The sequence below is a fragment of the Theobroma cacao genome, chromosome 9, assembly GCF_000208745.1.
Source record: "Theobroma cacao cultivar B97-61/B2 chromosome 9, Criollo_cocoa_genome_V2, whole genome shotgun sequence".
In the NCBI taxonomy this organism is placed as follows: Eukaryota; Viridiplantae; Streptophyta; class Magnoliopsida; order Malvales; family Malvaceae; genus Theobroma; species Theobroma cacao.
This window is the reverse complement of record NC_030858.1, coordinates 3,827,679-3,851,350: the sequence shown is the minus strand read 5'-3', so window position 1 is coordinate 3,851,350 and position 23,672 is coordinate 3,827,679. Positions and strand designations below refer to the sequence as shown.

The 23,672-nt window shown below is 36.0% G+C and overlaps 4 protein-coding genes across 7 annotated transcripts; 2 read left to right on the top strand and 2 right to left on the bottom strand.

Moving 5' to 3' along the window:
• LOC18588252 (pollen receptor-like kinase 3) lies at positions 126-2,882 on the bottom strand. Its single transcript, XM_007012537.2, has 2 exons — positions 1,400-2,882; positions 126-1,123 (listed from the first exon to the last, which is right to left on the bottom strand). Exons 1-2 carry the CDS (start codon positions 2,718-2,720, stop codon positions 555-557), a joined length of 1,890 nt encoding a protein of 629 aa, XP_007012599.2. The 5' UTR covers positions 2,721-2,882; the 3' UTR covers positions 126-554.
• Positions 3,223-5,472, bottom strand: LOC18588251 (photosystem I chlorophyll a/b-binding protein 6, chloroplastic). Of its 4 annotated transcripts, none has more exons than XR_001929157.1 (6): positions 5,312-5,468; positions 5,045-5,206; positions 4,684-4,721; positions 3,748-4,262; positions 3,507-3,577; positions 3,223-3,363 (listed from the first exon to the last, which is right to left on the bottom strand). XR_001929157.1 is itself a non-coding variant. In XM_018126521.1 (5 exons), the coding sequence occupies exons 1-5, from the start codon at positions 5,356-5,358 to the stop codon at positions 3,560-3,562; spliced, it is 780 nt and encodes a 259-aa protein (XP_017982010.1). In that variant the 5' UTR covers positions 5,359-5,468; the 3' UTR covers positions 3,239-3,559. The 4 variants fall into 4 exon arrangements, 2 of the variants coding, with proteins under 2 accessions (XP_017982010.1, XP_017982009.1); XR_001929156.1 differs by having other exon boundaries at positions 3,290-3,363; positions 3,693-4,262; positions 5,312-5,472; XM_018126521.1 differs by having other exon boundaries at positions 3,239-3,577.
• Positions 6,477-12,029, top strand: LOC18588250 (probable polygalacturonase). The gene is made up of 5 exons (XM_007012533.2): positions 6,477-7,176; positions 7,720-7,840; positions 8,924-9,172; positions 9,890-10,043; positions 11,123-12,029. Exons 1-5 carry the CDS (start codon positions 6,739-6,741, stop codon positions 11,646-11,648), a joined length of 1,488 nt encoding a protein of 495 aa, XP_007012595.2. The 5' UTR covers positions 6,477-6,738; the 3' UTR covers positions 11,649-12,029.
• On the top strand, positions 19,793-22,451 carry LOC18588249 (protein TIFY 10A). Its single transcript, XM_007012532.2, has 4 exons — positions 19,793-20,231; positions 21,023-21,526; positions 21,641-21,698; positions 22,110-22,451. Exons 1-4 carry the CDS (start codon positions 20,075-20,077, stop codon positions 22,213-22,215), a joined length of 825 nt encoding a protein of 274 aa, XP_007012594.2. The 5' UTR covers positions 19,793-20,074; the 3' UTR covers positions 22,216-22,451.

Below are 23,672 nucleotides of genomic sequence, written 5' to 3'. Positions count from 1 at the left end.
TGTGTAAGAATGATGAACCCCATGGTGGGCAAGGCAAGGCTGGTATCAGCCTTCCTCTTACCCTGAGGCTTAATCTGCGAAGACTACTGCAAAGAAATGGAAATATGGAATTAATATAACAATCATTCTATGAAAATGGCTCATTTTTGCATTTACAAACAAACATATCAACAATATTACAATGCTATTCAAATTGAGCGTTCTTCCAAAATCAAAATGGAAAAAAAAAATACATGACTAAGATTATATCCTAATCATTTTTTGAAAACTTCTTCACTTTGAAGATAACTTATCCTAAGTTTTTAACAAAATGAAAATGCGATTTCTTTCGGGAAAAAAAAAATTGCTATGCACAAACGCTCATTGTTGGGTCGTTATGAAGATGCCAACGACAAAGATCATTCTTGTTTATTCCTTGGGACTGATATTTCTTCGATGCCTCTCTGTAGTGTTTCATGATGAGCGTCTGAGCGTGGATCTTGATCTTTGCTGGCAACCTCAGCTACCCTTTTCTTTTTTCTGACTCACCTACAGCAAACAGGCCTGCCTCAAGATTAATTTACCTCTTCTATCCTCCTAATGGCTTCCTTCATGTGTAGCCGCTGATCAGGGTTACCTTCAGTGCAAGCAGCTCCAATTTGGAGAAGTTGCAGCATCTGATTGAGTGAACCTGTATCCTTTGCTATCTCAGGATCAATCAATTCTTCCACTTGGTTCTGATCAGTTATTGATGTTTGTACCCATTGCACGATATCAGTCCCACCCTTGCCATTGCTTAGATATTGAGAAGGGAATTTCCCTGTGATGATTTCCAGAATGATAATTCCTAGGCAATAAACGTCTGATTTTGGAGAGACTTGCTGGTACTGAACATATTCAGGGGATTTGTAAGCAAACAATCCTTGGGCAGCATTGCTGGAGTTTGTCAATGGTTGAAAGGCATAGTCACTTAGTAACGGATCATAATTTTCAGTTAAAAGAACATTACTGGATTTTAGATTTCCATGGGGGACCTCGTATGTTGCAAACTCTGTATAAATGAAACTGAGTCCACGAGCGATTCCGTGGATGATCTTCAGACGGGTCGGCCAATTCAGATTAGCATGAATGATTCCTCGATCACCTGAAAAACCATGTTTTCGAGTTAGAAATGGGAAGAAAGAGAAAAACAAACCTGTAATCTGTAACGTTTCAATTTGTTCTTCACTCTATTCTTTGTAATGTTACATAGAATGTTATCCTCCAATGTAACTGACTTGAATATGATGCCAACGCTTATTTCCATTGCCAGGTGAAGATATTTAACCATTAATTTTAGAATTTTAATCAGATTCAGAGACGCAAAAGCAATTACATAGTTATCTAAAATATAAATTAACCAAGATGATGATAGTCATACCATGCAAGACGTATAACAAGCTGCCCTTAGGCATGTATTCGGAAACAATAAGCTTCTCCTCTCTTCGAAAATGGTATGCCAATGGCGTCAAGATATTCGGGTGCCTTAATTTCCCAAACCGCCTCATTTCAGCATCAAACCCATCTTTTCCCAACCTATTCATCTCCCTCATTCGCTTCACTACCACGGCCAATCCATTTGCCATCACAGCCTTGTATGCAGAGCCTAACCCGCCATTTCCAAGCACCTCCGCGGCTGCCTTCATCAAATCTTGCAACCCAAAGGCTTCTTTCGCATCATTCACCATGACCAAGTCAGTCATCCCATTCTTACTGCCATGATGCGAGGAGCCTCTCTTCGAGTCAGAACTACCCCTGCGGCTTGACTCTGAAGGCTTTCGGCGGGTTGATTCAGGTACGTGCACTTCCACTACCTCCTCTCTTAGAGGTTCCTTACCTAGCACGCTGAAGTCATCGTCCCTCCTACGCCTTGCGGAAATGATAGAGACTATCACAAACAACAGTAAAATAATTAAGGTTGCGATGCCAATGACTACCTTGGCGCTGGAACCAGATCCTTGGTTTTGGCCTGATGGTTTTGAAGCTCCTGATTGTCGAACTTTGTCGCAATCTATCCCCAGTGGTTTCCCACAAAGTCCTTCGTTTTCTTTGAATGAAGAGGCATTGAACTTGGAGAAACTTGCTGGGATTTCTCCCTCCAGGTTGTTACGGGTTAGGTTAAGGGAAGTAAGTACATTCGGAAATTTCAATGGTGGGATTTGTCCTGAGAATTGATTGCCCTCTAGATGGAGTTCTACGAGATGGGGTAGTTGCATTAAGGACTCGGGAATTTTTCCTGTGAGTTTGTTATCATTTAGCCAAACTTTCTTCAAAGATCCCATCGATGCAAAGTAATCATTTGGTATCTCACCGCTAAACTGATTGTGAGATAAGTATATAGCCTTTAAAGCGCCAAGTTTATTAAATTCCGGGGTTGGACCTGTGAAGGAGTTCCTAACTAAGCTGATGGTTCTCAAGCCACGAAGTTGAAGCAAAGCTTGAACGTCGACTGGTCCTGCAAGATGTAAGCCTGTCAAATGAAGGCCAACAATGGTCTGTCCAGAACACATGACACCAACCCACTTTTGCTGGCAAGGAGAGGACCCTGGTTTCCAACTATTCAGATCACCTTGTGACAAAGATCTCTTGAGCTTAATGAGATTATCTACATCTGATTGAGAGAAACAAAGGGTGGGAAGAGAAAGGGTTAAGAGAAGGGGTATCAAAGGGAGGAAGGGGAGGAGGAAGCGAACAGCGGCCATTACTGACCGGAAATGGTAAAGCTCCGGATAGAAACGAGCCGCTGCTCGGAAAGATGGTGTGGTTCGCTGAGTCTTTGTTTGGGTTGTTCTGTTTCCTTTTGCTTAATTCGGGGAAGACAAGAGGGTGGTGTGCCATGTTGGTAAGAGTATGTGGCTTTGAGAGAAGGAATTGAAGGATGCAGCTGGCAAGGTTACAGTAGATTCTAAGAATAGAAATGGAATAGAGGCTTGAGAGGGGAGAGAGTTTATGGGATTGAAAGGGAGAAAGAGAGGCGTGAAACTTCTTTTGACCTTGTCAGCGTCAACGCGGGGCCTTTACCATTAATGGGTTGACGCCATTACAGAACTGACTTCAATCTCGTACAGGAAGAAATTCTATGTTGAGTAATGCCATACAATCTAAATTGTTGGTATCGCAGACAAACATCTCTTTCGGAAAATCCATAAATGAGTATGAATAATAAACCAGTATCAAATGGTAAAAATGACTAGATTAAAGGTGTTGGTCTAGTCAAAAGTTGTTAAAAGAGTATATTATTTAAGCTCATATAGATTGTCTTTTAGCTGTCTGACCATGAAACTATGACTTCTCTGATTTAGTCAAAGCAACGACAAGGCAATTCCATGATAGCAAAGTATTTTTCTGTAAAATTAAAAAAGCATAGTAATGATTAGAGTCAAAAGAATCAAATTCTTGCGGTTTTCTTTGTTCCTGCTATGTACAATTACTTGGTATGCACATGAAAAAACCGAGTACAATTTACAGAGACGATATGATGGCGGTACCTAGGTTTTGGATCACGTCCCTGCAATCCCATTTCTCGAGTCTTAAGTGAAAATCAACGTGTTGTGAAAGCCTGCAGACACAAACATGCAATGTTATATATCACCCTACTCTTATTGGCAGCTTTGCTTTAGTCACTATAAGCTCAACGAAAATGAATGAGTGAAATTCATGGTGTAATATATTACCCCATTTGAATAAGTTAATGTAATTTCAAAGCTCAAACAAGAAGAACAGCAATACCGAGAAAACATTGCAGTGACCAGGGTCTGCAATATGAGCCATCAAGTTCTCAATTGGGCCTTCGCCGGTATAGATAGCTTGGAAGCAGAAGCCAACAAATGCTAGCATCGCAATACGCCCATTCTTGATCTCTTTAGTCCTCAACACCATCACTGGCTCTGGGGACCCTCTTCCCCACATCATGGGGTCAAACCACAAGCCACCTGGGTAACCAACATCCGGCGTTGGGTTCTTCTTGTTAGGAATTTTCAATTGAATATCTACACTCCCTGGGTTAATCATATCAACCCACCTTCTGCCTTCAACCCAACCCATCAATGCCATTTGCACCACAAACAAGGTTGTAGGGTCTGCAAAGTATTCTCGAGCACCAGCATCATACCATGAGAAGTTCTCAATGAAACCCAGCCTTTCAAGGCATTCTGGTATGAGTATTCCTGCCACAGCCAGCATTGCCCACCTGGCATGCATTAGCTCAGCTTGTGCAAACCATTTAAGTGTTTCTGGATCAGATCCTGGAAATAATTTATTTTACACATAAGCAAATGTTGAATATGAGAGTGGTGCCAAGCACCTCAGATAATAAAAGTTTTGCAAGCAACTTCAAGCAACATTTATTTTAGACCATTGCTGATATCTTGCTCCAGAAGAGAAAAGGGGAGGGTAATCTTACAAGTTGGTGTCAGAAGTAGGCAGTAAATTAAGCTGAATGGATCCTGTTTTCCCTCAGAAATCAGAATTAACTAGTTTAGGTTGAAGTTTTTGGCTCATCTATGATCAACAAAATCGGTACAAATGCAACTGCGAAAGCGGGTCCTAACCAACAAATTTCACAGGATTGCCAAACTTTTACCAGGGATAAAAAATTCCTCCTGGCTTCAAAAACTAAAAGTGCAAGTTTCATAATGTCTAACTCAATGCAAAATAAAGGCATACCTAATCCAAGTGGGTCGAAGCCAAAATCTCCAGGAAGGCTACAACAAAAAAAATGAAGAAATTTATAATAATATCATGCCGATCTTATTTCAACACAAACATTAGAAATTGCACCACTTAGTAGTTTCAGAAAACTAAATTCAGGATATTCTTTATGGCTGCAGAAAAGGAAAAGAAACTAAAAGACTAAAAGGGATTGTTGGACCATCTCAGACTTTTTCTGTTTAAGCATTAGAATGCATTTATAAATACTGCCAAAGAAGAGTCTTATGCACAAGGGAATGATAGAGACAAATATCAGATTTAAGGACATTTATCTGGTATATGACTGCCTACAGGAGGAGAGATAGATCGATGCTACCTGCCATCGAGCCACTCTGGAGGTGTGCTACCAGGGAACCATAATGGTCTATCAGGAGGAAGGGGTTCACAAACACTCGACACTCCTTTCGTTGCTCTCAGATGAGTGCTCCCTGGTAAGAAAGTTGTAATTTTTCCTGGAAATGGTTTTTGAGGTTTATCCCTGTGTATGGGCAAATTTACTTGGAATCAGCAAAAGCATTTCGAAGAATGACAACTTTATATGTGCGTAGTTAACAAAGCAATGTATTTTTTAAATCTCAATTACCTGATTGGAAGGCTTGACAGTGCGGTGGAAGCAATAGCTAAGGCCATAGATGACACAACACAAATGTCCTTTGGAGTTGGCAAAGCCTTGCTTTGCAAGGATGACTCCCTTATCTGCTAGTAAAGTACGGGAAACACTGAAGAAGTCATGATAGACTCTCTGAGGTGGAACAAAAGGGGAGCCAGGAGACCAATGCCAGCTGTACATGTGTAAAAGACAGAAAGTTTGCAACACAGTTCTGGTTAGTGGTCTGGGTAAGGACAATGTGGCCTATAACATCCGGGCCCAAGTTGAAGATGGGTCTGAACTCTGATGTCCTGGACCACCCTACATGGTCACATCCAGGTTCCCGAAACCAGCTCAGAAAAGTCAACAACAGAAAAATTCCAATTACCAAGCGTTTGGTAGTATGCAATCTTGACAAAGACTCATAGATTCTTATTTCAAATGCAAAATGTTAATTGTTGAAGCCTCGAATCCATTACTCAGTCAGCTTCATCATTATATCATGACATGAAAACATTAGCTCTGATAAGTACATTTCATCTTCTGTGTTTTTTAACATTCCCTTTATTAAACTGGACAGATTGCAACCCATCAACTGTTCACCTACTAAAGTGACGTGCATTGCTTCTCGCTGCCGTGAAAGAGGCCTCAGATTTTGAGATTCTTTTATCTCCTAGATGGAGAATCGGAGACGGAAATTACATTTATGTACTTGTTCACCGTTTTTTCCCCTTTTTGTCATTCAATAAAGGGAAAAATGAACTTTGGATAGATGCACAGCACAAGGAAGGAACATGTAAAGCTAACAACCTATGACATAGGTGCCTTTCCTTCAAGGCCAGGGCCTTTTCTTGATCATCTTTCTATTCATTCTAGTCTGACTCTTTTTACTTTGTCCTCGTTAGAAATTCATTACAAATAGGTATATTCACTAATTGCCAAATCCCAATTTTTTTTCTTACATTAAATTACAACTCAAAATCCCATCAAAATGATAAGTATTCACCTTTTCATCAGGTAAATAGATTCCCAAAACCAAACTACTCCCCTAATCACTTCAAGCTACACCTAATTTTAGTTTGAGCCAAGCTAGTGTCAGAAAATCAACTAAGCTGCATGATAATACCCTGCAGCCTAGTGTCACTCCAATTACTAGCCTTAAAAATACCGAACTGCCCAAGCTAGAAACTACAGTCTCTCTCTTGCCTTCTACATTACAGTCTTCCCTTGAAATGTACTCTTCCGTTTCTAAACAACAAATCCACCAGCTCTCGATCGTTAACAGCCCACCCACAAAATATACGCTCTTTTTCCCTTTTTATTCTTCTTATACAAAAAGATCCTTCTTTTCCATGTTCCAAACCCAAGTGAAGAAAACCATTTCTTGAACCAAATTTATCAAGCCAAAACAAAAACCCGAAATGGTGGAGACCTTGCCGGTTGGGCGGTTTCAGTTACAACAACATAGGCTGGAACTTAAGAGATGGGCTCCGGCATTCCTTTCTTCACATAAAACTCTATTTTCTGTCCTCTGGATCGCGGCTTTCGCTTCGGTCTTTCTATGGCAACGGAATATTGTTGGGGATGGGTTCTCGATATTCGGCAAAGCTGGACCTGGCCGGCCGATGCCCAAGACGCGGCCTTTCGCGCTTAATTTGACTGATTTTGGTGCGGTCGGGGATGGGGTCACGGTTAATACGGCGGCGTTTGAGAGGGCTGTCCTGGCGATCTCGAAGCTTGGGAAGAGAGGAGGTGCTCAGCTCAACGTGCCGCCTGGGAAGTGGCTTACGGCGCCGTTTAATCTCACTAGTCATATGACTTTGTTTCTAGCTGAGGATGCGGAGATTCTTGGAATCGAGGTTGGTTTTTTCAACTAAACATCATATAAGATGGCGTAAGTTTTATTTATTTTTGCTTAAATTGATCTAGTTGTTAAGTTCATGAGCTTAAGTATGTTTACCATTGGGTACTTAAAAAACAGTGAAAATGAATCTCAAACATGGTTTATTAACTAAACAAGCTAAGTCAAGCAAGCCTTTTTGTCAAGACAAGATTGGGGTTGTTACACTTATTATTTAACATATTAGGTTGATAGTTTGTTAATTGTGATGAAGGGGAACTTAGTGTGAGCATGTATAATTAGGAGAATATATAATCGTTTTCATGGTATTTATGTGAACCTTGAGGCTTGAGAGTATTATATTGCCAGTAATTTCTAGCTTGCGAGACATATTGGTATTAATATAAGTTTTTGCCATCAGGTAATTTCTTGTGTTGAAGTAGTTATTTGGCTCTTTTGATTAAACTTTTGGATTTTGGTGGCTTCATCTTGTGATTGTTGTATCACATTTACAATGTCTATTGCTAATTTTGGGCGTGTTCTCTTTAATGGTATTTTACAGGACGAGAGGCAATGGCCATTAATGCCTCCATTGCCTTCATATGGATACGGAAGAGAGCATCATGGACCTCGGTACGGGAGTTTAATCCATGGCCAAAACCTCAAAGATGTTGTTATAACTGGTTAGTTTATTCACCTGCATCTGTAAGCAGAAATTTTAGTTTTTAAGTCATTTTGAAATATTTTCTTTTAAATTCATAAGGTGGCTTACACAATAGACCCTTTTTTATTGGTAAACTGTGGCCTCTTTGAGCTCAAGCATTTTATGATTCTGAACTGTATCAAACTAGTCTCTATATGGTCTTTGGTCAAAGAATCACAGGGAACTTCATAGAATCTCTTTGACTGTATTCATGTTCTCATGTTTTAAAAATTCGAAGTCATTCATTTTAGCAATATAGTTGGTTGTTGTATAAAAGTATTTTTTATGGGTCCATTAAGAACCTTAAATCAGTAAATCTATAATGGCCAATCATCTTCCCTTGGACTGCTCATTGAATTTTCAAATTTTAAGTCATTAAGAAATTGTCCTGCATAGCTGATAAACTATACGTAATGTTGGTGAATATGACAGGAGATTTCAAGATGTTATTATTACCAATTAGCTATCATACAACAGAATCAGCCATTAACTACTTATAAGGTTTAAGCAATAATTATTGCAAACAACCTATATTTTGGATGTATCCATTGTGAATGAGGCAATTTGGCTATTCAAAGTAATAGCACATGAATTATTAGTGGCAGGTTGATGTCTAAACCTGTTTTCTGCATTCCTTATCAAAGTTTATAGTCTAGTACGTTATGCGACAACTTACACAAAACAGTTGCAAATTGATTCTTTTTTTTTTTTCTCTTTTTCTAATGGGAAATAAGTAGGAAAGAAACAGTCTTGTTAAGGTTTTAGGTGAAGAAAAATTACCAGCTTGCTCTCTTTTGCTTCTTTTCTGATGCGTCTGTTATAAACTGTGATGCCACACGCCAAATTGATGAAACAATCAATCAATCATAGTTACTAAGGAAATCTAATTGGCTGCTAGCAACGCATATGATGTAGATTTGATTATTTGACTCTAAAATCTTAGAAGTTGGTTGAGTTTCTTGTGTATGTGTGCTTCTGGTAAATGAACACTGAGACCTTTGTTCTGTGTAAGACATTCATCGCTGGCTGAGTCTGATTTACCCTTGTTTTTACAAATCAACAGGGCATAATGGTACCATAAATGGACAGGGTCAATCATGGTGGAAGAAGTATCGCCAAAAGCTACTCAATCACACCAGGGGTCCACTTGTGCAGATAATGTGGTCAAGTGATATTGTGATCTCTAATATAACCTTACGTGATTCTCCCTTTTGGACTTTTCATCCATATGACTGCAAGAATGTAACAGTCAGGAATGTTACCATCCTGGCTCCCATTTTTGAAGCCCCAAATACTGATGGAATTGATCCTGGTAAGTAGTCACTAAATATAAGATTTAAACTTTGTTAAAAAAAATATATAAGATTTAAACTTTGGTCTTAAGAGAATTTATGGTAGCTAAGGCTCTGGACAGAATTGTCATTCATACTATGAATATTTTATTAGATATGTCCGTTCGACATGTAAATAGGAGAAAAAGGTGGATAGAGGGTTTCCTCTTTCCCTCTTTTTGGGGGAGAATTTGACCTCTCTCTCTCTCTGTACGCACACATAAAAGTCACTGATAAAGAAGCCTAGTAATGATCTATACATTTTTTGTGATTTGGCCAACTTACTTAGCAAGCTTGGTTGATAATCTGGGGAATAAATTCAAGGCTTTGAGGAGTAGTTGAAGCTGGATTGCGAAAGCTTAATCATGTCACAGAAGCAGGAAGCTGAAGATTTAGATATAGAATGTACAAATTTAGTATTCTGAACTGAAATCTATGAAATGTGTGGGCAAATTGCAACAAATTTGCTTTCACTGTTTTGTCTTTTGTCTCCTTCCCCCCATACCTTTATGACACAGACAAGAAAATTGACATTGTGTATACATTTTTATAAATGGAGTGAACATCATATAATGCTGGCCTGCTCAAATCTTCACCTATGTACACCACATTTCTGCTTGTTGATTTGCTGTGGGGAAAAAAAAAAGATTAGTTCATTCTGAATGTGACTAATTTCAAATCATTTATGTCATAAACAGATTCATGTGATGATGTGGTAATCGAGGATTGCTACATAAGTGTTGGGGATGATGCAATTGCAATAAAGAGTGGCTGGGATCAATACGGCATATCTTATGGACGACCTTCAAGGAACATTCTTATCCGAAACCTCATTGTCCGCTCCATGGTCAGGTGAAGTTTCTTAAATTAGTCTTCCCCCAGCATCATGAACAATCTATTGCCTAATTGTTCTCATGTTTACAAAAAGTGGGGTTTCAAATAGCATGCATGCATAACATTTCTTGCAAACTTTTGATGCAAATAGATTCTCTGGTAAATGATTAAAGTTTCTAGATTTTTCTATTCATGTGTCCTTCCCCTTTTGTTGCATCACCGGACTTTTTGAATGTTTATCTGTGCATACGTGGTACCTCCTTTACTGATGTTCCCAGGGAACAGCTCTGCATTTTGAGTCGTCCCGAGTCTGAAATGGCTTGAACTCTTGCTTTCTAATCTAACTTATGAGAGAAACTATTTAGATTTTGTGATACTTCATCCAAACCTTCCTCTTGTTTTGCCCTCTATCTTTATTTCTCATGTTGTTAATAAAAAAGGCCAAATTTGTGCACTGTGGATGATTTAAAGTCAACAACCATAAATTACGAAACAACTAGGATAGAAACAAATCATCTTCTTGTGATTCATTGTTTTTCCTAAGCTGACTATTAGTCAATAACTATATGCTCTGGGCCAAATTTTGCAACATGTTTATACACAAGGGATGAATCATGATTTTGCTGTAGAGACAATCCCTAACATTATTGGAAAAAAAAAGAACCTGTAATTAGTTACTGGAATCTTGAAGATGTATTTAAATATTATTTTTATGACTTTGGCCCCATTTAGGTACAACATTTTTTCCCCTTTTACATTCAAGCAGGTCAAACTGTTAGAGTGGGGAAGTGATTCTCTTGTAACCCCTCTCTCTTCCAATTTCTTTGTCTGAATAGGACATGTAATCTGCTCTTGCTCCTTGTTCAAGGAAGGTACTGCTTAATTTGTGGTATCAGCCCTTACTACCATCTCAGGGTGGTAAACAGTTGAACATACTTCATAACAAATCATGAAATGGAAAATTATCTCTGAATCACCATCTAGAATGTGATTTGTCTACTTTTTATCTGCCCCTAGCTGTGATTTGCATTTGGTAATTGCACATCTTCACTCTTCAGATACTAACTAAGATCTGCCTTGGCTGAATTGTGCCACAGTGCTGGCGTATCAATAGGCAGCGAGATGTCTGGTGGGGTATCTAATGTCACTGTGGAGAACCTCCTTGTCTGGAGTTCTCGGCGTGCAGTTCGAATCAAGACTGCTGTTGGAAGAGGTGGATATGTTAGACATATAACATACCGGAATCTGACATTTGATAATACCCGAGTTGGAATTGTTATTAAGACAGACTACAACGAGCACCCTGATGATGATTTTGACCGAAAGGCTCTGCCAATACTTGAGGACATAAGCTTCATTGGGATACATGGTCAAGGAGTTCGTGTTCCTGTTCGTATACATGGTAGTGAAGATATTCCTGTGAGAAACGTGATGTTTAGGGATATGTCCGTGGGGATAACATATAAGAAGAAGCATATATTCCAGTGTTCCTTTGTTCAAGGCCGCGTAATAGGGACCATCTTCCCTGCTCCTTGTGAAAACCTTGATAGATACGATGAAGAGGAAAGACTTGTGAAGCGCTCAGGATCCCAGAATGTAACGGATATAGATTATGACATATGACAAGGTGGCAGGTCACAGTCTGCTGGGCCATTCTCCCTGGGATCAACGTTGAAAGGCTTAAAATTGTACGTCTGTAAGAGGTAATCTTGGAAAAACAAGGTTGGAGCAGTGGGGCTTGTTATTTCCTTCCATGTCCTTTTTGGCTCCACTTCTGTAATGTTTGATTGACGAAGTTTTGTACAGAAAATTTAAAGGAGCTTATACATTTCATCAGCCTACTGAGATTCAAATTCGTAGCGTGCTTTTAAGTTGTATCTTACATTCTCGATAAAAAGGCAGTCGAATCGGGAAATTAAGAGCAAGGTGAATGATAATATGCTGGACCACTGACTTTATTGTTATGTCAGGCCTGTGGTCAATAGTTTCGATTGAGCTATGTTATATTATTTACTCTACCCTTTTCTATGCTATGGCATATGAATATTCCACACACAGGCCATGGCAGAACACTTTATCTATTCGGACAAAGACAAGTCATGGAAATGTTTTAGCTCGGTAAGAGATCATTAAATTATAAATATAAGAGTTTATTATAATTAATTTAAGCACTACTCGAATTTGCAATTTGTTCCTAAGCCCTTCAGTTTTGTTATTCGGGGACAATTGACACATTAGTTAAATAATTAAAAATAATGCAGGATTATATTATATTTCGTTATGTAACTTGGGGAAGTAAATTATTTTACAGAAAAAAATTTCATGAATCTTGACGGTTTGAAAGGAAAAATATATCTTCTGTATAAAATCTTTTACGGATCAACAAATTGATAATATCTTTTTAAAGGTTAAACTTATTAATTCAATTTCTATTTTGCTATTAAAAAGTAGTAATTATAAGCTAATTTAATTACATCAAATTAAACCTATCCCGAGTTTGGTAGACCAAACATTAGACTCGTGTAAATCCACCAATTTAATTATCTTTCCATGTGGATGAATCGACCCACAGACAATCAAACTTATCTTGGTCTTCAACTCCATTATATACAAATTTTATAACATTATTACACTTTCAGGAACGATTTGGTAAGCTGTCATTTTCCAAACATTTTCCATGCCATTGAGCTGTTTCCCCATACCAATACCTAAGTTAAATATATTCAATAAGTCAAAGCAGAAGAAAACAGAAAGCTCTTAGTTTCTCAGTCTATTTTGTCGACTTCATAATCAAAACCGTATACGTTGGGTAAATTATTTTTTAATTAACGTCTCAGACATTGTAGCTAGTATACTTAAATTAGTTATATGCTCCAACATAAATATTTTTTCCCCTTTTTTTTAATATTATTTCTCTGACATTTTATATTGTTTCTGCAATGACGAGGTGGTTTCAAAGACATGTTTATCCGGCTCTTAGTGCAGTTCAATGATTCGCTCCAGTGGTTGGTGTTTTGCAATAAGAAGCATTCAATCATTTTTGCATATTCAAAGCCCATAATAATATTGTTGATTGTAAATGTGCAGTACACGTTTTTAAATTGACAAACGAAGTTGCTTAGAAGGAGATATTTCGCTATAATTAAATGCTGGATTAGCTCATGGCTCAGCCAAAAACAAACCTGCAGCATGCTTAAACAATGACAGCAAATTACCTATTTGCTCATTTATATATTTAATTTTTTTTAAACAATTTTTATCTTAATCACTCAATCATTAAAAATTATCCATTGTTTGACGTGACTTTTCAAGTTAATTGATTTTAATCATGAGGATAGTATCATATAGTCGATTAATTAATAAGGATATGTCACATAATTAAAGTCAGTTGATGTGAAAAAATCATATTAAATAAATATGTTTGTCAAAATATAATTTAATTACTACTAATATATATATATATATACACATATTTAATTTTTTTATATTTTAATGAATTTACATATATAATTAATTATGACTGTATTATAATATGATTTTTATACGTTGAGACACTTGTAATGGTTGGATGAAAATTTCATATACTTTAATTGATAACATTTCTTCTTCTATTTTTTGATTCCTAAAATAGATTTATAGCTATATTGTACCAAAATAATGGGAAAAAAAATGGAGAATTACAGGTTTAAAACTATCAGGTATCAACCGCTTCTCTAATTACATAAAAAGAGAAATGCGTTATATATAGACATCACTCACTAATTAGTTCATATGCGGCTTGGGACTCAAACTTAGTGTATGGGTTTTCATTTTATTAAAATCAGAAATTAATAAGAACAGTTAGCGAATTGATTACCAAATTGGATAATGAATGTAGATACTAATATTATATATTAGTATAGATTATATAAATTAAAAACTTAATCAAAATGCGTATAGAAGGCTCTCTTAATAATTTCATACTATTTTTGTATGTAAAAATATATACAAATAGCCATTTTTCTAAAATTAATATATTTTTAAAAAATAAAATTTTTTAACAAAATATTCTGTCGATAATGCTTACTTAATTAATCTGTCAATACACTATGAAAATTTCATCGCAAATTCAAACCACCGTATCCCTACTTATTAATGTCGGTAATAACCAATTCAAAATGTTCATAAATAGACTGACATTTAAGATATGGAACAGTGCCTCTCCAATGAATGTCCAAATCTCAACAAAACAAAAAATGGAACATGCGGTAATAAGTTTGATGTAATCGGAAACCTACTACGTACTATTACATCTACATGAAGGTGTAACAACCGCCGCACGTCTCCATTACAACCTTATGACCCCCACACTCTTTTGTAGTCACGTGCGAAGAGCAGTAAGCTTCCATCCATAATTAAAGATAAACCCAATTAGAATTTGGGGGAAAAAAACCAAAACAAAGGGTTTAAGGTGGCTCATCATGAAATCAAAAGCATGTTACATGTTTTACATTTCCTATACCAATAGTTGACCACTTTACGTTTAATGTTGATGGACCACTAGATTGGGACAGACAATAATCTTTTCAGTTTTTAGAGCAATGGCTGGAAGTTGGGTCAAATAACTATGTTGTTCTTGTTATAAAAAATTATACCTATTTCAGTTTCTCCTACAGCGACTACCTTCAATTTCTTGCATGCCACATCTAGCTAACGGCATATGTAGGGAAGGGAGCCTTTTTTTTTTTTGGGGGGGGGGGGGGAGGGGGAACCCCGCAAGTTTTACATAGTGAAATTGTCTTTTATTTTTTTTACCAATTGAACAGTGCATGGGGTTGGTAATATTTTTTTTTTAGAGATGTTATTTGATAGAGATGAAATGTGACTATGACATTGATCTCACCTGACCAGTGACCAGCCCCCTTGCTTGCATGCAGCATTGATTTGGTAATCAAATTGGGGGGGTTATGAGCCGATTAGGTGGGTAAAGGATCAACAATTGGTTGATGACTTTAATTAGGGAGAATTAAGCTGCATATCTTTTAAGATTATGAGAAAAGATTTTGCCATGATTAGCATCATTTGATGGCAAAACTAGTGGGTAATGAGAGGATATTATACCAACCACTAAAACTCACATGTAAACAACAATCTTAAAGAGGAAACAAGCACAAAACCAACAGCTTGCAATTAAGTTAAAAATATATACCCCATGCACTGCAGAGAAACATCATTGAAAATCTTTGGGTGTTTGCCTAATTGCACCTCTTTTTAATTTTCTTTTTAAATAAAAGGTTTGTCCCCAGGTGGCCCATCAACCTTAATCTGGATTTCTGTGGGGGAGGAACATCACATGGGATGGGAGTCTTTCAGTTCGAGCCTACCGTTTATATCTTTGCAATTAAAGTTTGAATGAATGTCACTCTCACTTAAATTTGACAGATCTGACCCTTGCAAAAGCAACGATTACATTGAAGGATTGTTACTCTTTTTTACTGGGATTTACGAATCAGGCTCTGGACATGCACAAATCTCCTAGATTTGAGTGCTTTGAAGAGTACAGCATCCCTGGATTTTCACACTGAGCGTCCATCTTGCTTTTATTTGTACTACTAGCTTTTCAACATAGGACTACTGCTATCCTTCTGCCCTGTAATTAACAGCGTACTTCTTACTTCTCTCTCTCTCTCTCTCTCTCGTTGTTGCTTTTCAACGTACGAGAACTTCTTACTATATGTTCGTTGAATTTCAAGCAATTAAGATATTATCTCTCATTATTTTTGCTTTTATTTAATTGTTATATTAAAATTTTAAATTTTTTTCTTATAAAATTGATGTTTTATGTCTATTAATGTCAACAATAATAAAAATAAATTTGAAATATACAAAATAATACTATTATTAAAAAATGTATGTAATTTTAAAATGTCTAAAAACAATAAAGACGAACAAAAATGATAGAACAAAAGAAGTTCTAAGTAATATAGAACTTAAACTTATCTAATGTCATAACTATGTAAGAGACATTACTAGTATGTTTCTTTAATCAGACTCCCAACTTTACTTCAAAGACTTTGAGAAAATTATAATACAATTTTGTAATATTCACTTGTATTGGTAGATAAATATTTTTATTTAGACAATTAGCAATTTATTTATTAAAGGAAAAAAAAAGAAAACCCGTTATAAAGGCAAAAAATTAAAAAAAACAAAACAGAAAAATGGTGACAACTACTAATTATAGTTAAATGTAGTTAAACTTAAATTTCTGACTACATGATTAAGAGTTGAAAAATGTTTTGTGTTCAAATTACACACTTTTCTCATATAATAAAACTTAAGTTCAAATAATTAGATGTATAAGAATTTGGATAAATTTAAGTGCTACTTGATAAACTGAAAAAATCAAATATTGAATATTTAAGTACAGAATTTTATATTTTGGAAAAAATTAAATATTGAATTGTTATTGGAAAAATCGTTTGACATTCTATTGAAAATTAAGAACTAAATAGATTTTTTCTTGATTTTTTTAATATTCTACGTTAACAAAAGTTAAAAAAATATATAGTTGAGAGGAAAATTTATCAGGTTTTTTCTTCTTTTTAAAGATTGTTACCTATCCATGGAGGATAGGATAGACCCACCCTAGCTTGTTCATCCATGGAAGAAGGAAAAATTATAAGGTTAATGTAATTAAATCACAAAATTTTCCTTACCAAACTCATTGAAAAAAAGTTTAACTATATAAAATTTTCATTTTCAATAGTTTAAAATATTTTGATAGTTTATCAAACACACCCTTAGTATATAATTGAGGTGCATTGTTTTTGAAAAAATAAAAAAGGATAAAATTCACAACTTGTAAATGAAAAAAAATAAGATTGAAAGTAAATGGAGAGCAATGTTTTAAAAATTGAATCAAATGGACTGGCCGGATCGATTCAATTGAAAATTGATGGTCAATTCAACTCGAGAGTAGTCGAAACATTGAAAATAGCTAAAAAAACAAACGAGTCATTTGAATTAAAAAATTGATTGAGTTAAAAAAAATTTATAATAGATATTTAATCGACCACAATTTTAGACCTTTCTGGACCAATCCATGAATCCCGTAAGCGCACTCACAATAATTAACTAAAAACCCAATCCCAAGATTTAATTTAGGGTATTGTACTATTATATTGAGTTTTTATGTTTGATTTGTCTTTTAAATATGTTTTTCTATTAATATCATATCGTTTTCAATTTGTTCTGATTATTCTGAAAATATATGGAAATTTAATATTTGTCAGCATATTGGACCGAAGGGTTGAACCGAAAACCGGTTACCTCAACCGGCTGAGCTGTGATGCGATGATTAAAACGTTAATGGAGACTGGAGAGAGAGAGCTCACGCTTTTAACATGAGGGCAGTCCCCTAATAGCCCAACTCAAAAAGGATTTTTGTTGGTATGATGCCGTAATTTTCCACAAATAGAAGGGTGTTTCGTCAGTAAGCACCAGAGCCGACACGCCAATCACGTGTTCGGTACTCCACCCCTTTTTTTACAGGACGTCGGGAGTCGAGTCGCCCGTGACTCTTTCCCCCGCCCCCTAAAATTTCTTCTTCGTGTTTTGCTCTTTATGTTTTTTTGTTTTCCGATTAAATATATTTTACATAATTCTCGATTACTGTACAAAAACGTGGGGACCATTAATGTCAAAGAAAATAAAAAAAAAAAAGAAAGAAGAAAAAGGCGGCAATTCTCATGTCACCTTCACGAGAAAAATGTTCTCTCGTCGGCCACGTGTATCTTTAAGCTTTGCCAAGCGGTGTGAGTGCATGTGCACCCACAACCAACCATGTCCTTCTCTCTCTATCTCTCCGCGTTTCTCACACGAGTTTGACTCTTCCCTTTTTTAAAAAAAAGAAATTCAAAATTGTTTGTCACAACATCCCAATTTTAATTTTGTTTTAAAAAAATACCAAAATTATCAATTTAAAGTACAATACAATTAATTTGTAAGAAACATTACAATAAAGACAAACTTTTATAATTAGGAAACTTCACTTAAATTATAATCTTATCTTATTCACTCGTAAAATAAAAAATAATAATATACTATAAAGCAACATGCCAAATGAGAAAAAAAAAAGAAGTTCAAAATTAAGCACAATAAAGTCATTACCAATTTGTTATTGATCAAAGCATTACTGTCACATGATATAACTTTATGTCATTTAATTGTCAAGAAAGAAAGAAAACGACTTTACACTATTTAATTATTGATAAATACCATTTATTAATGTTGTGGTAAACTTTAGTGGTACCCTTGGAATGATTAAATTCTGTGACAAAAATAATTGAATTCTGAATAATCTAAATGCTCCTAATAGATCAAATTAGATTAGCTAGCATGTCCCAATGCATTTTGTTAATTATTAACGGCACTAAACTTCATTTATTAAAACATTAAATATTCCCTTATCCAAAATAAGAAAAAAAATATACGACCAATAGTCTATCGTATATCTTATAGATTTGTAAAGATATTTACTTGTGGTGGGATGACAATTGACAATGATAAGAAAAGGGAAAAAAAATCACATGAAAAATGACTAGAGATACAAAAATGGGAATAGGAGCAGAATATCCTAGCTCCTTCCCACTCAAAGTTGCACCCTCCAATTGGGGAAAGGGAGAATCCCCACGCGGGATTGCCATCGACTGGGGATTTACGCGTGTCGGGATGTTATTGGGAGAAGGAACGTGCACTTGCCGCTTGCTTTTCTGAGGATCGAAGGAAGGGGAAGGGCGGTGTTTTTGTGGTTGCATCTGTTTTGTGGCGCCCACTTTGGTCGTATTTCTCACCTGCGCGACGGTACGTAAGAGAAAGCATTTGTTGAAATTTAATTAAAGAACAAAAAGGCAAAAGGAAAGCCACACCTAACGCCGTTTTCTTTAACGCCGTTTTGGTGAGTGCTATGGGTATTAGTTTATTGTTTATTCAACTTTTAATTAAGGTGCTTATAGAGGTGAGCGGTTTTACAGAAATACCCTCGTGTGACTTTACCACGTTTCTTATGACCGTGTTTGGCTGATGGGTTAGAAATGGTACAACAAAGGTGGTTTGGGTGTTGGTCCAAAAACAGAAATGTTGAAATTGAGTCAATAAATATGGGCTAAGGAAAACTTAACCACTTCTAGAATAAAAAAAAAGCATGTTTCCAGCATGAGACAATGGTTAAATGGTAAATGTATTAAATGAAAACTTAACATGAAAAATGGGTTACATTGGTACCTTTTCATGTAAACATTTGTATATTTATAATAGTATTTTGTTTTTGTTTTTGTATATAAATTTATACATTATTATCATTTTATTGAAAGATTAATCTAAAAAATTTAATAAGCACTTATGATTTTAGGTATTTAATTAATAATTAGGGACCACATGGAAATAATAAGTCACATTTTTTAATTTATGAAATTCAAGTTGATTGAAAATCTTAAAACTAATAAAAGTAATTTTTTTGCCTTTCATTTTTATAGAAGTTAATTAGGGCCGCAAACAAATACGCCCCTTTCCGTATGCGGACAAAAAGGTAAATTCACGACATGTATTAAAAGTTATCTTGAAATATCGGACAACATGTTGAAAAGGAACACGGACACCGGCGATGACGAAAAAATACACACAAATGTAACAGAGGAGAAAAGAAAAGAAATAAAAGAACACGTGTTTGAAATACCAAACAATCGAGACAATAAAATATTGAAGCACCCTCTCGAAGCTGCAAAAATCAAGCTTAAAAAAGCCCCATTTATTCCTCGTGCTTTTAACTCACCTCCCTTCAGCTTTTCAGAGATAAAAACCATATCTCCCTTCTTCTTCTTCTTCTTCCCATCCTCCGCCTCCTCCTCATATAAAATAAAATTTCTCTTCTTTTAGCTAAACGTCACAATTTCAAACAGATCCTTATTGCAGCTCTAAGTTCAAAGATTGAGGTATTCGGTTCCGAATCATTCTCTGAAAACCCAAACGAGCAAAAGGGGTAAACAGTTGAATTTTGTTTTTCCGAAAGTATGTCTTGTTCACCGGAATTCATGGGTCAGAAATCGGCTAGGTCACCGGATAAGCCAAGCTTTACTCAAACTTGTAGCTTGTTGAGTCAGTACTTGAAGGAGAAAGGTAGCTTTGGAGATCTAACTCTGGGAATGACATGCAACGTGGAAGCTAATGGTAAGTTCCTTATTTCTTTGCTTGTCTTTAATTTTTTTTTCTTCTTTGTGGAGTTTTGGGCTGACGAGGAACACAGAAGAGCTGAGAAAGAATAAATGAATTAGAATTTCGGGTTTGTTTTTTCATATATTTATGTTTGTCTAAGTTTTCAAAGACGAAACTTGATTTAAAGCTGGCTATATAAATAAAACTCAATTATGCCTTGTTCTTTCGCTTTTACTTTTACGTCTCTTTTTACCTGGATAAGCGTTTTGAAATTCAAATGCTTGAAGCGGTTTAATCAAATTAAGCCTCGACTAATGATTTTTTTGTCTGTAATTTTAGCAAAATTTGTTTTTTTTTTGTCTAATTTCAGATCCGCAAAATCAGATTTGCAAATTGACATATTCAATCTTTAATTTTTCAAACAGTCAGAAAACGTGCCCTTTATTCTCTCGGTCTCCCTGGAAGTTCTCACTTTGAAAATTTGTTTTGAAAAAGAAAAAAGATATGTAAAGAAGAAATATACCATGTGCGTGATCCAAAAAGTTCCAATTCTTGGGGGAGGATGGGGATTTGAAGTTTGTGTTTATATGTTTTTGGAGCAAAATTCCGTTGAGATAATCCCTTCGATTTATATTCTGTTGGCAAAATACCCGCTTTTAGATCTCAGTAAACTGGACAGGATCATTGAATTTTCATTATAAATAGCCACTACTTCTGTTCCTGAAACACAAGTGTTTAAAGTATTAAAGGTAGTTTTATACAGTGTTTCACTCTAATGTATCATCTTCTTTATGGATATGTTGTAGGGACACCGGAGACCCTGCGTCCTACCATGAATTTGTTTCCTGTCAATGAGAACTCAGGTGATGTTAGTGGCCGAAACCTTGCAGCTGCTCGGAACTTGAGATCCATGGATTTGTTCCCTCAGCAAGCTGGTTTTTCATCACCAGCTTCTAAGGATGATGGTCTGAAAAGGGTTGATTCTAGTGTTAACAGCATGAACAAATCTACCGCAGGGGAGCCTCAAACTGCACAGATGACTATCTTTTATGGTGGACAAGTGATTGTGTTCAATGATTTTCCAGCTGACAAAGCTAAGGAAATCATGCTTTTAGCTAGCAAGGGAAGCTCCCAAAACAACAGCTTCAACCCCAATCCTGCCAAGACAAATGTCTCCTTTACTTCTAGCATTGCTAGAAGTCCAGTTGAACCTGTCGTTGGAGTTCCTCCTACCTCAAATGTGGTTCCTAATTTCATAAACAATGCAACTCAAGAATGCATTCAATCTGCTCAGCGACCCATTCCTGGTGGTAATTCTCATATTCCACTTTAGTTTTTTTCAACGGAGAACATAGGAAGATGAAATCATGCTTCATGTTTTCATGCTTTATATAGGGGTTCTTATTAGTTTTTGTCTATTGCAGATCTACCAATTGCAAGGAGAGCTTCACTCCATCGGTTCCTAGAGAAGAGAAAGGATAGGTAGGCATCCAGAGATCAATATAGGAAATTACATTTTAAAATCTATTGTAACTTCTGTTGACGTAGGTGATTGGAGTCAAATTTTTTTTGGTGTCCTGACATATAGGCCATAGCTTGATTGCTTGTGATTCATGTACGGAGGGCTGAGACAGTCCTGCTATTCTTTTATTTTTTATCAAAATCTTTCAATTTTATCAGGAAATTTGAGAAAAGAAGGGGGGTTGTAATTGGTGGGTTTATAGGATTGAGTCTTCCCTTTTGGGATTGGCACCATAAATTGTTGTATTGACTAATAAGTTAATAAAATTAGAGCCTATGTTCCTTTGTCTAAAATTTTTGGGCCAGAGAGATAGTCCTCTAAACTTTTTGAGTTAATTTATTGACGTTGATATCCTTTATGATCATTTACAGGATCACCACAAGAGCACCGTATCAGATAAGTAGCTCCAGGGCATCTCCTTCCAAGCCAGGCGACAGCATGTCTTGGCTGGGTTTGGCCGCTCAATCACCGCAGTAGTCTGTCAAGTATTCATTTTTGAGGCTTTTCTGAAGCCTGCTATCCCTTTTTTTTTTTTCAGCAGGTTCAAGCCTGCTGTTTCCTTAGCTGTCTATTTCTGCTTCTAGTTTCAGCTCTGACGAGCCCTCTTAGATCCTAACTGTCAATCAAATCTCACTATTAATTAGTTTCTTGTAATTATTTTTTATTAAGAAAATTTTAGTTGATGTTAATTTTGAATGAAAATTTTGGTGTTACATGATGGCTATGTTACTTCCTTGCATGAACAATTGCTGCTGACGAGTATTTGATAACTCGGACCAAAAGAATGTGTTAAAAATTTGAGCTATGAAATGTTGCAAGGTGTGAACAATGAACTTGCTATAGAAATATAAGCAGCAGAAGTTTTTTAATCTGAAATTTTAGTGTAATGTGAATGGGGAATTGGGGATACAGCCGACGTTAACCAAGTCTTGAACCCAATATCAAATCACCATGACAACCAAAGTCTTATCATCACTACTTTATTACCATAATCATGCTGCTTTATGGATCCTGCTCTGTGTATTATCATATGCATCCACTCTGGGTTTCTGTTGTTTGATTGAAAGCTATTCTGAAAAAAGACTCATCTGTTTTCAGACAAACCCAAATGACATTGCAAACTTTCCAATTCTACCAGCTAAGCAATCATTCAGCTAAAAGACTCTGAGATAATCCGATTAGAAACCTGTCTCCACGGTTGGTCGGTCGGAGAAACTGTTCCTCGTTGATTTATGTTTACTTGAATTAGTGAATTCTTGACATTATACAACTTTGAAAGAAGCTTTTACCATGTCAAACCCATGGCCATGCAATACCTGTGATGTGCAAATTTTCCTTTTCTTTTCCTCAAACAAGAGTATCTTCCATTTAAAAATCTCAACAAACACGCGTATTGAAGAGACTTTGAACACGCAAATGACACTAAATAATTAAAAAAATTAAAAAAAAAAAGAACCCAAGGGGTCTAGTTGTATCTAGTCCACATACAGAAGGCAAGCAGAGAAAAAGATTATAGTAGCTTTCAAGATTGTGTACCTCCCTTGTGAACCCCCGAATTTTAACTATAAATATTCAAAAGTAGACTCCAAAATTCTTCACGTTGTTCACGACTACTCACTCTACATTATACAAATATTTATAGTATATTTATTCAGTATTTAATATCATCACGACTGAAGAGAGAGACAGAGAGAGAGAAAAAGGGCAACCCAGGTGGTGGTGGTGGACAAGTACACTATTTATACCTTGTTTTGGCATCACATGCCATGTTGAAGAATGGTAGGGTAGGTTTATAATTTGACTCGTTCAATTCTCTTTCAAATTTTTCGGTTTGTGATTTCAATATTTCACACACATATATTTATATATTATCACGCGTTTGCTTTGCTTGTTTCCCTACTCTTCAATCACACAGAAGAGTCAAGTGTTCCTTT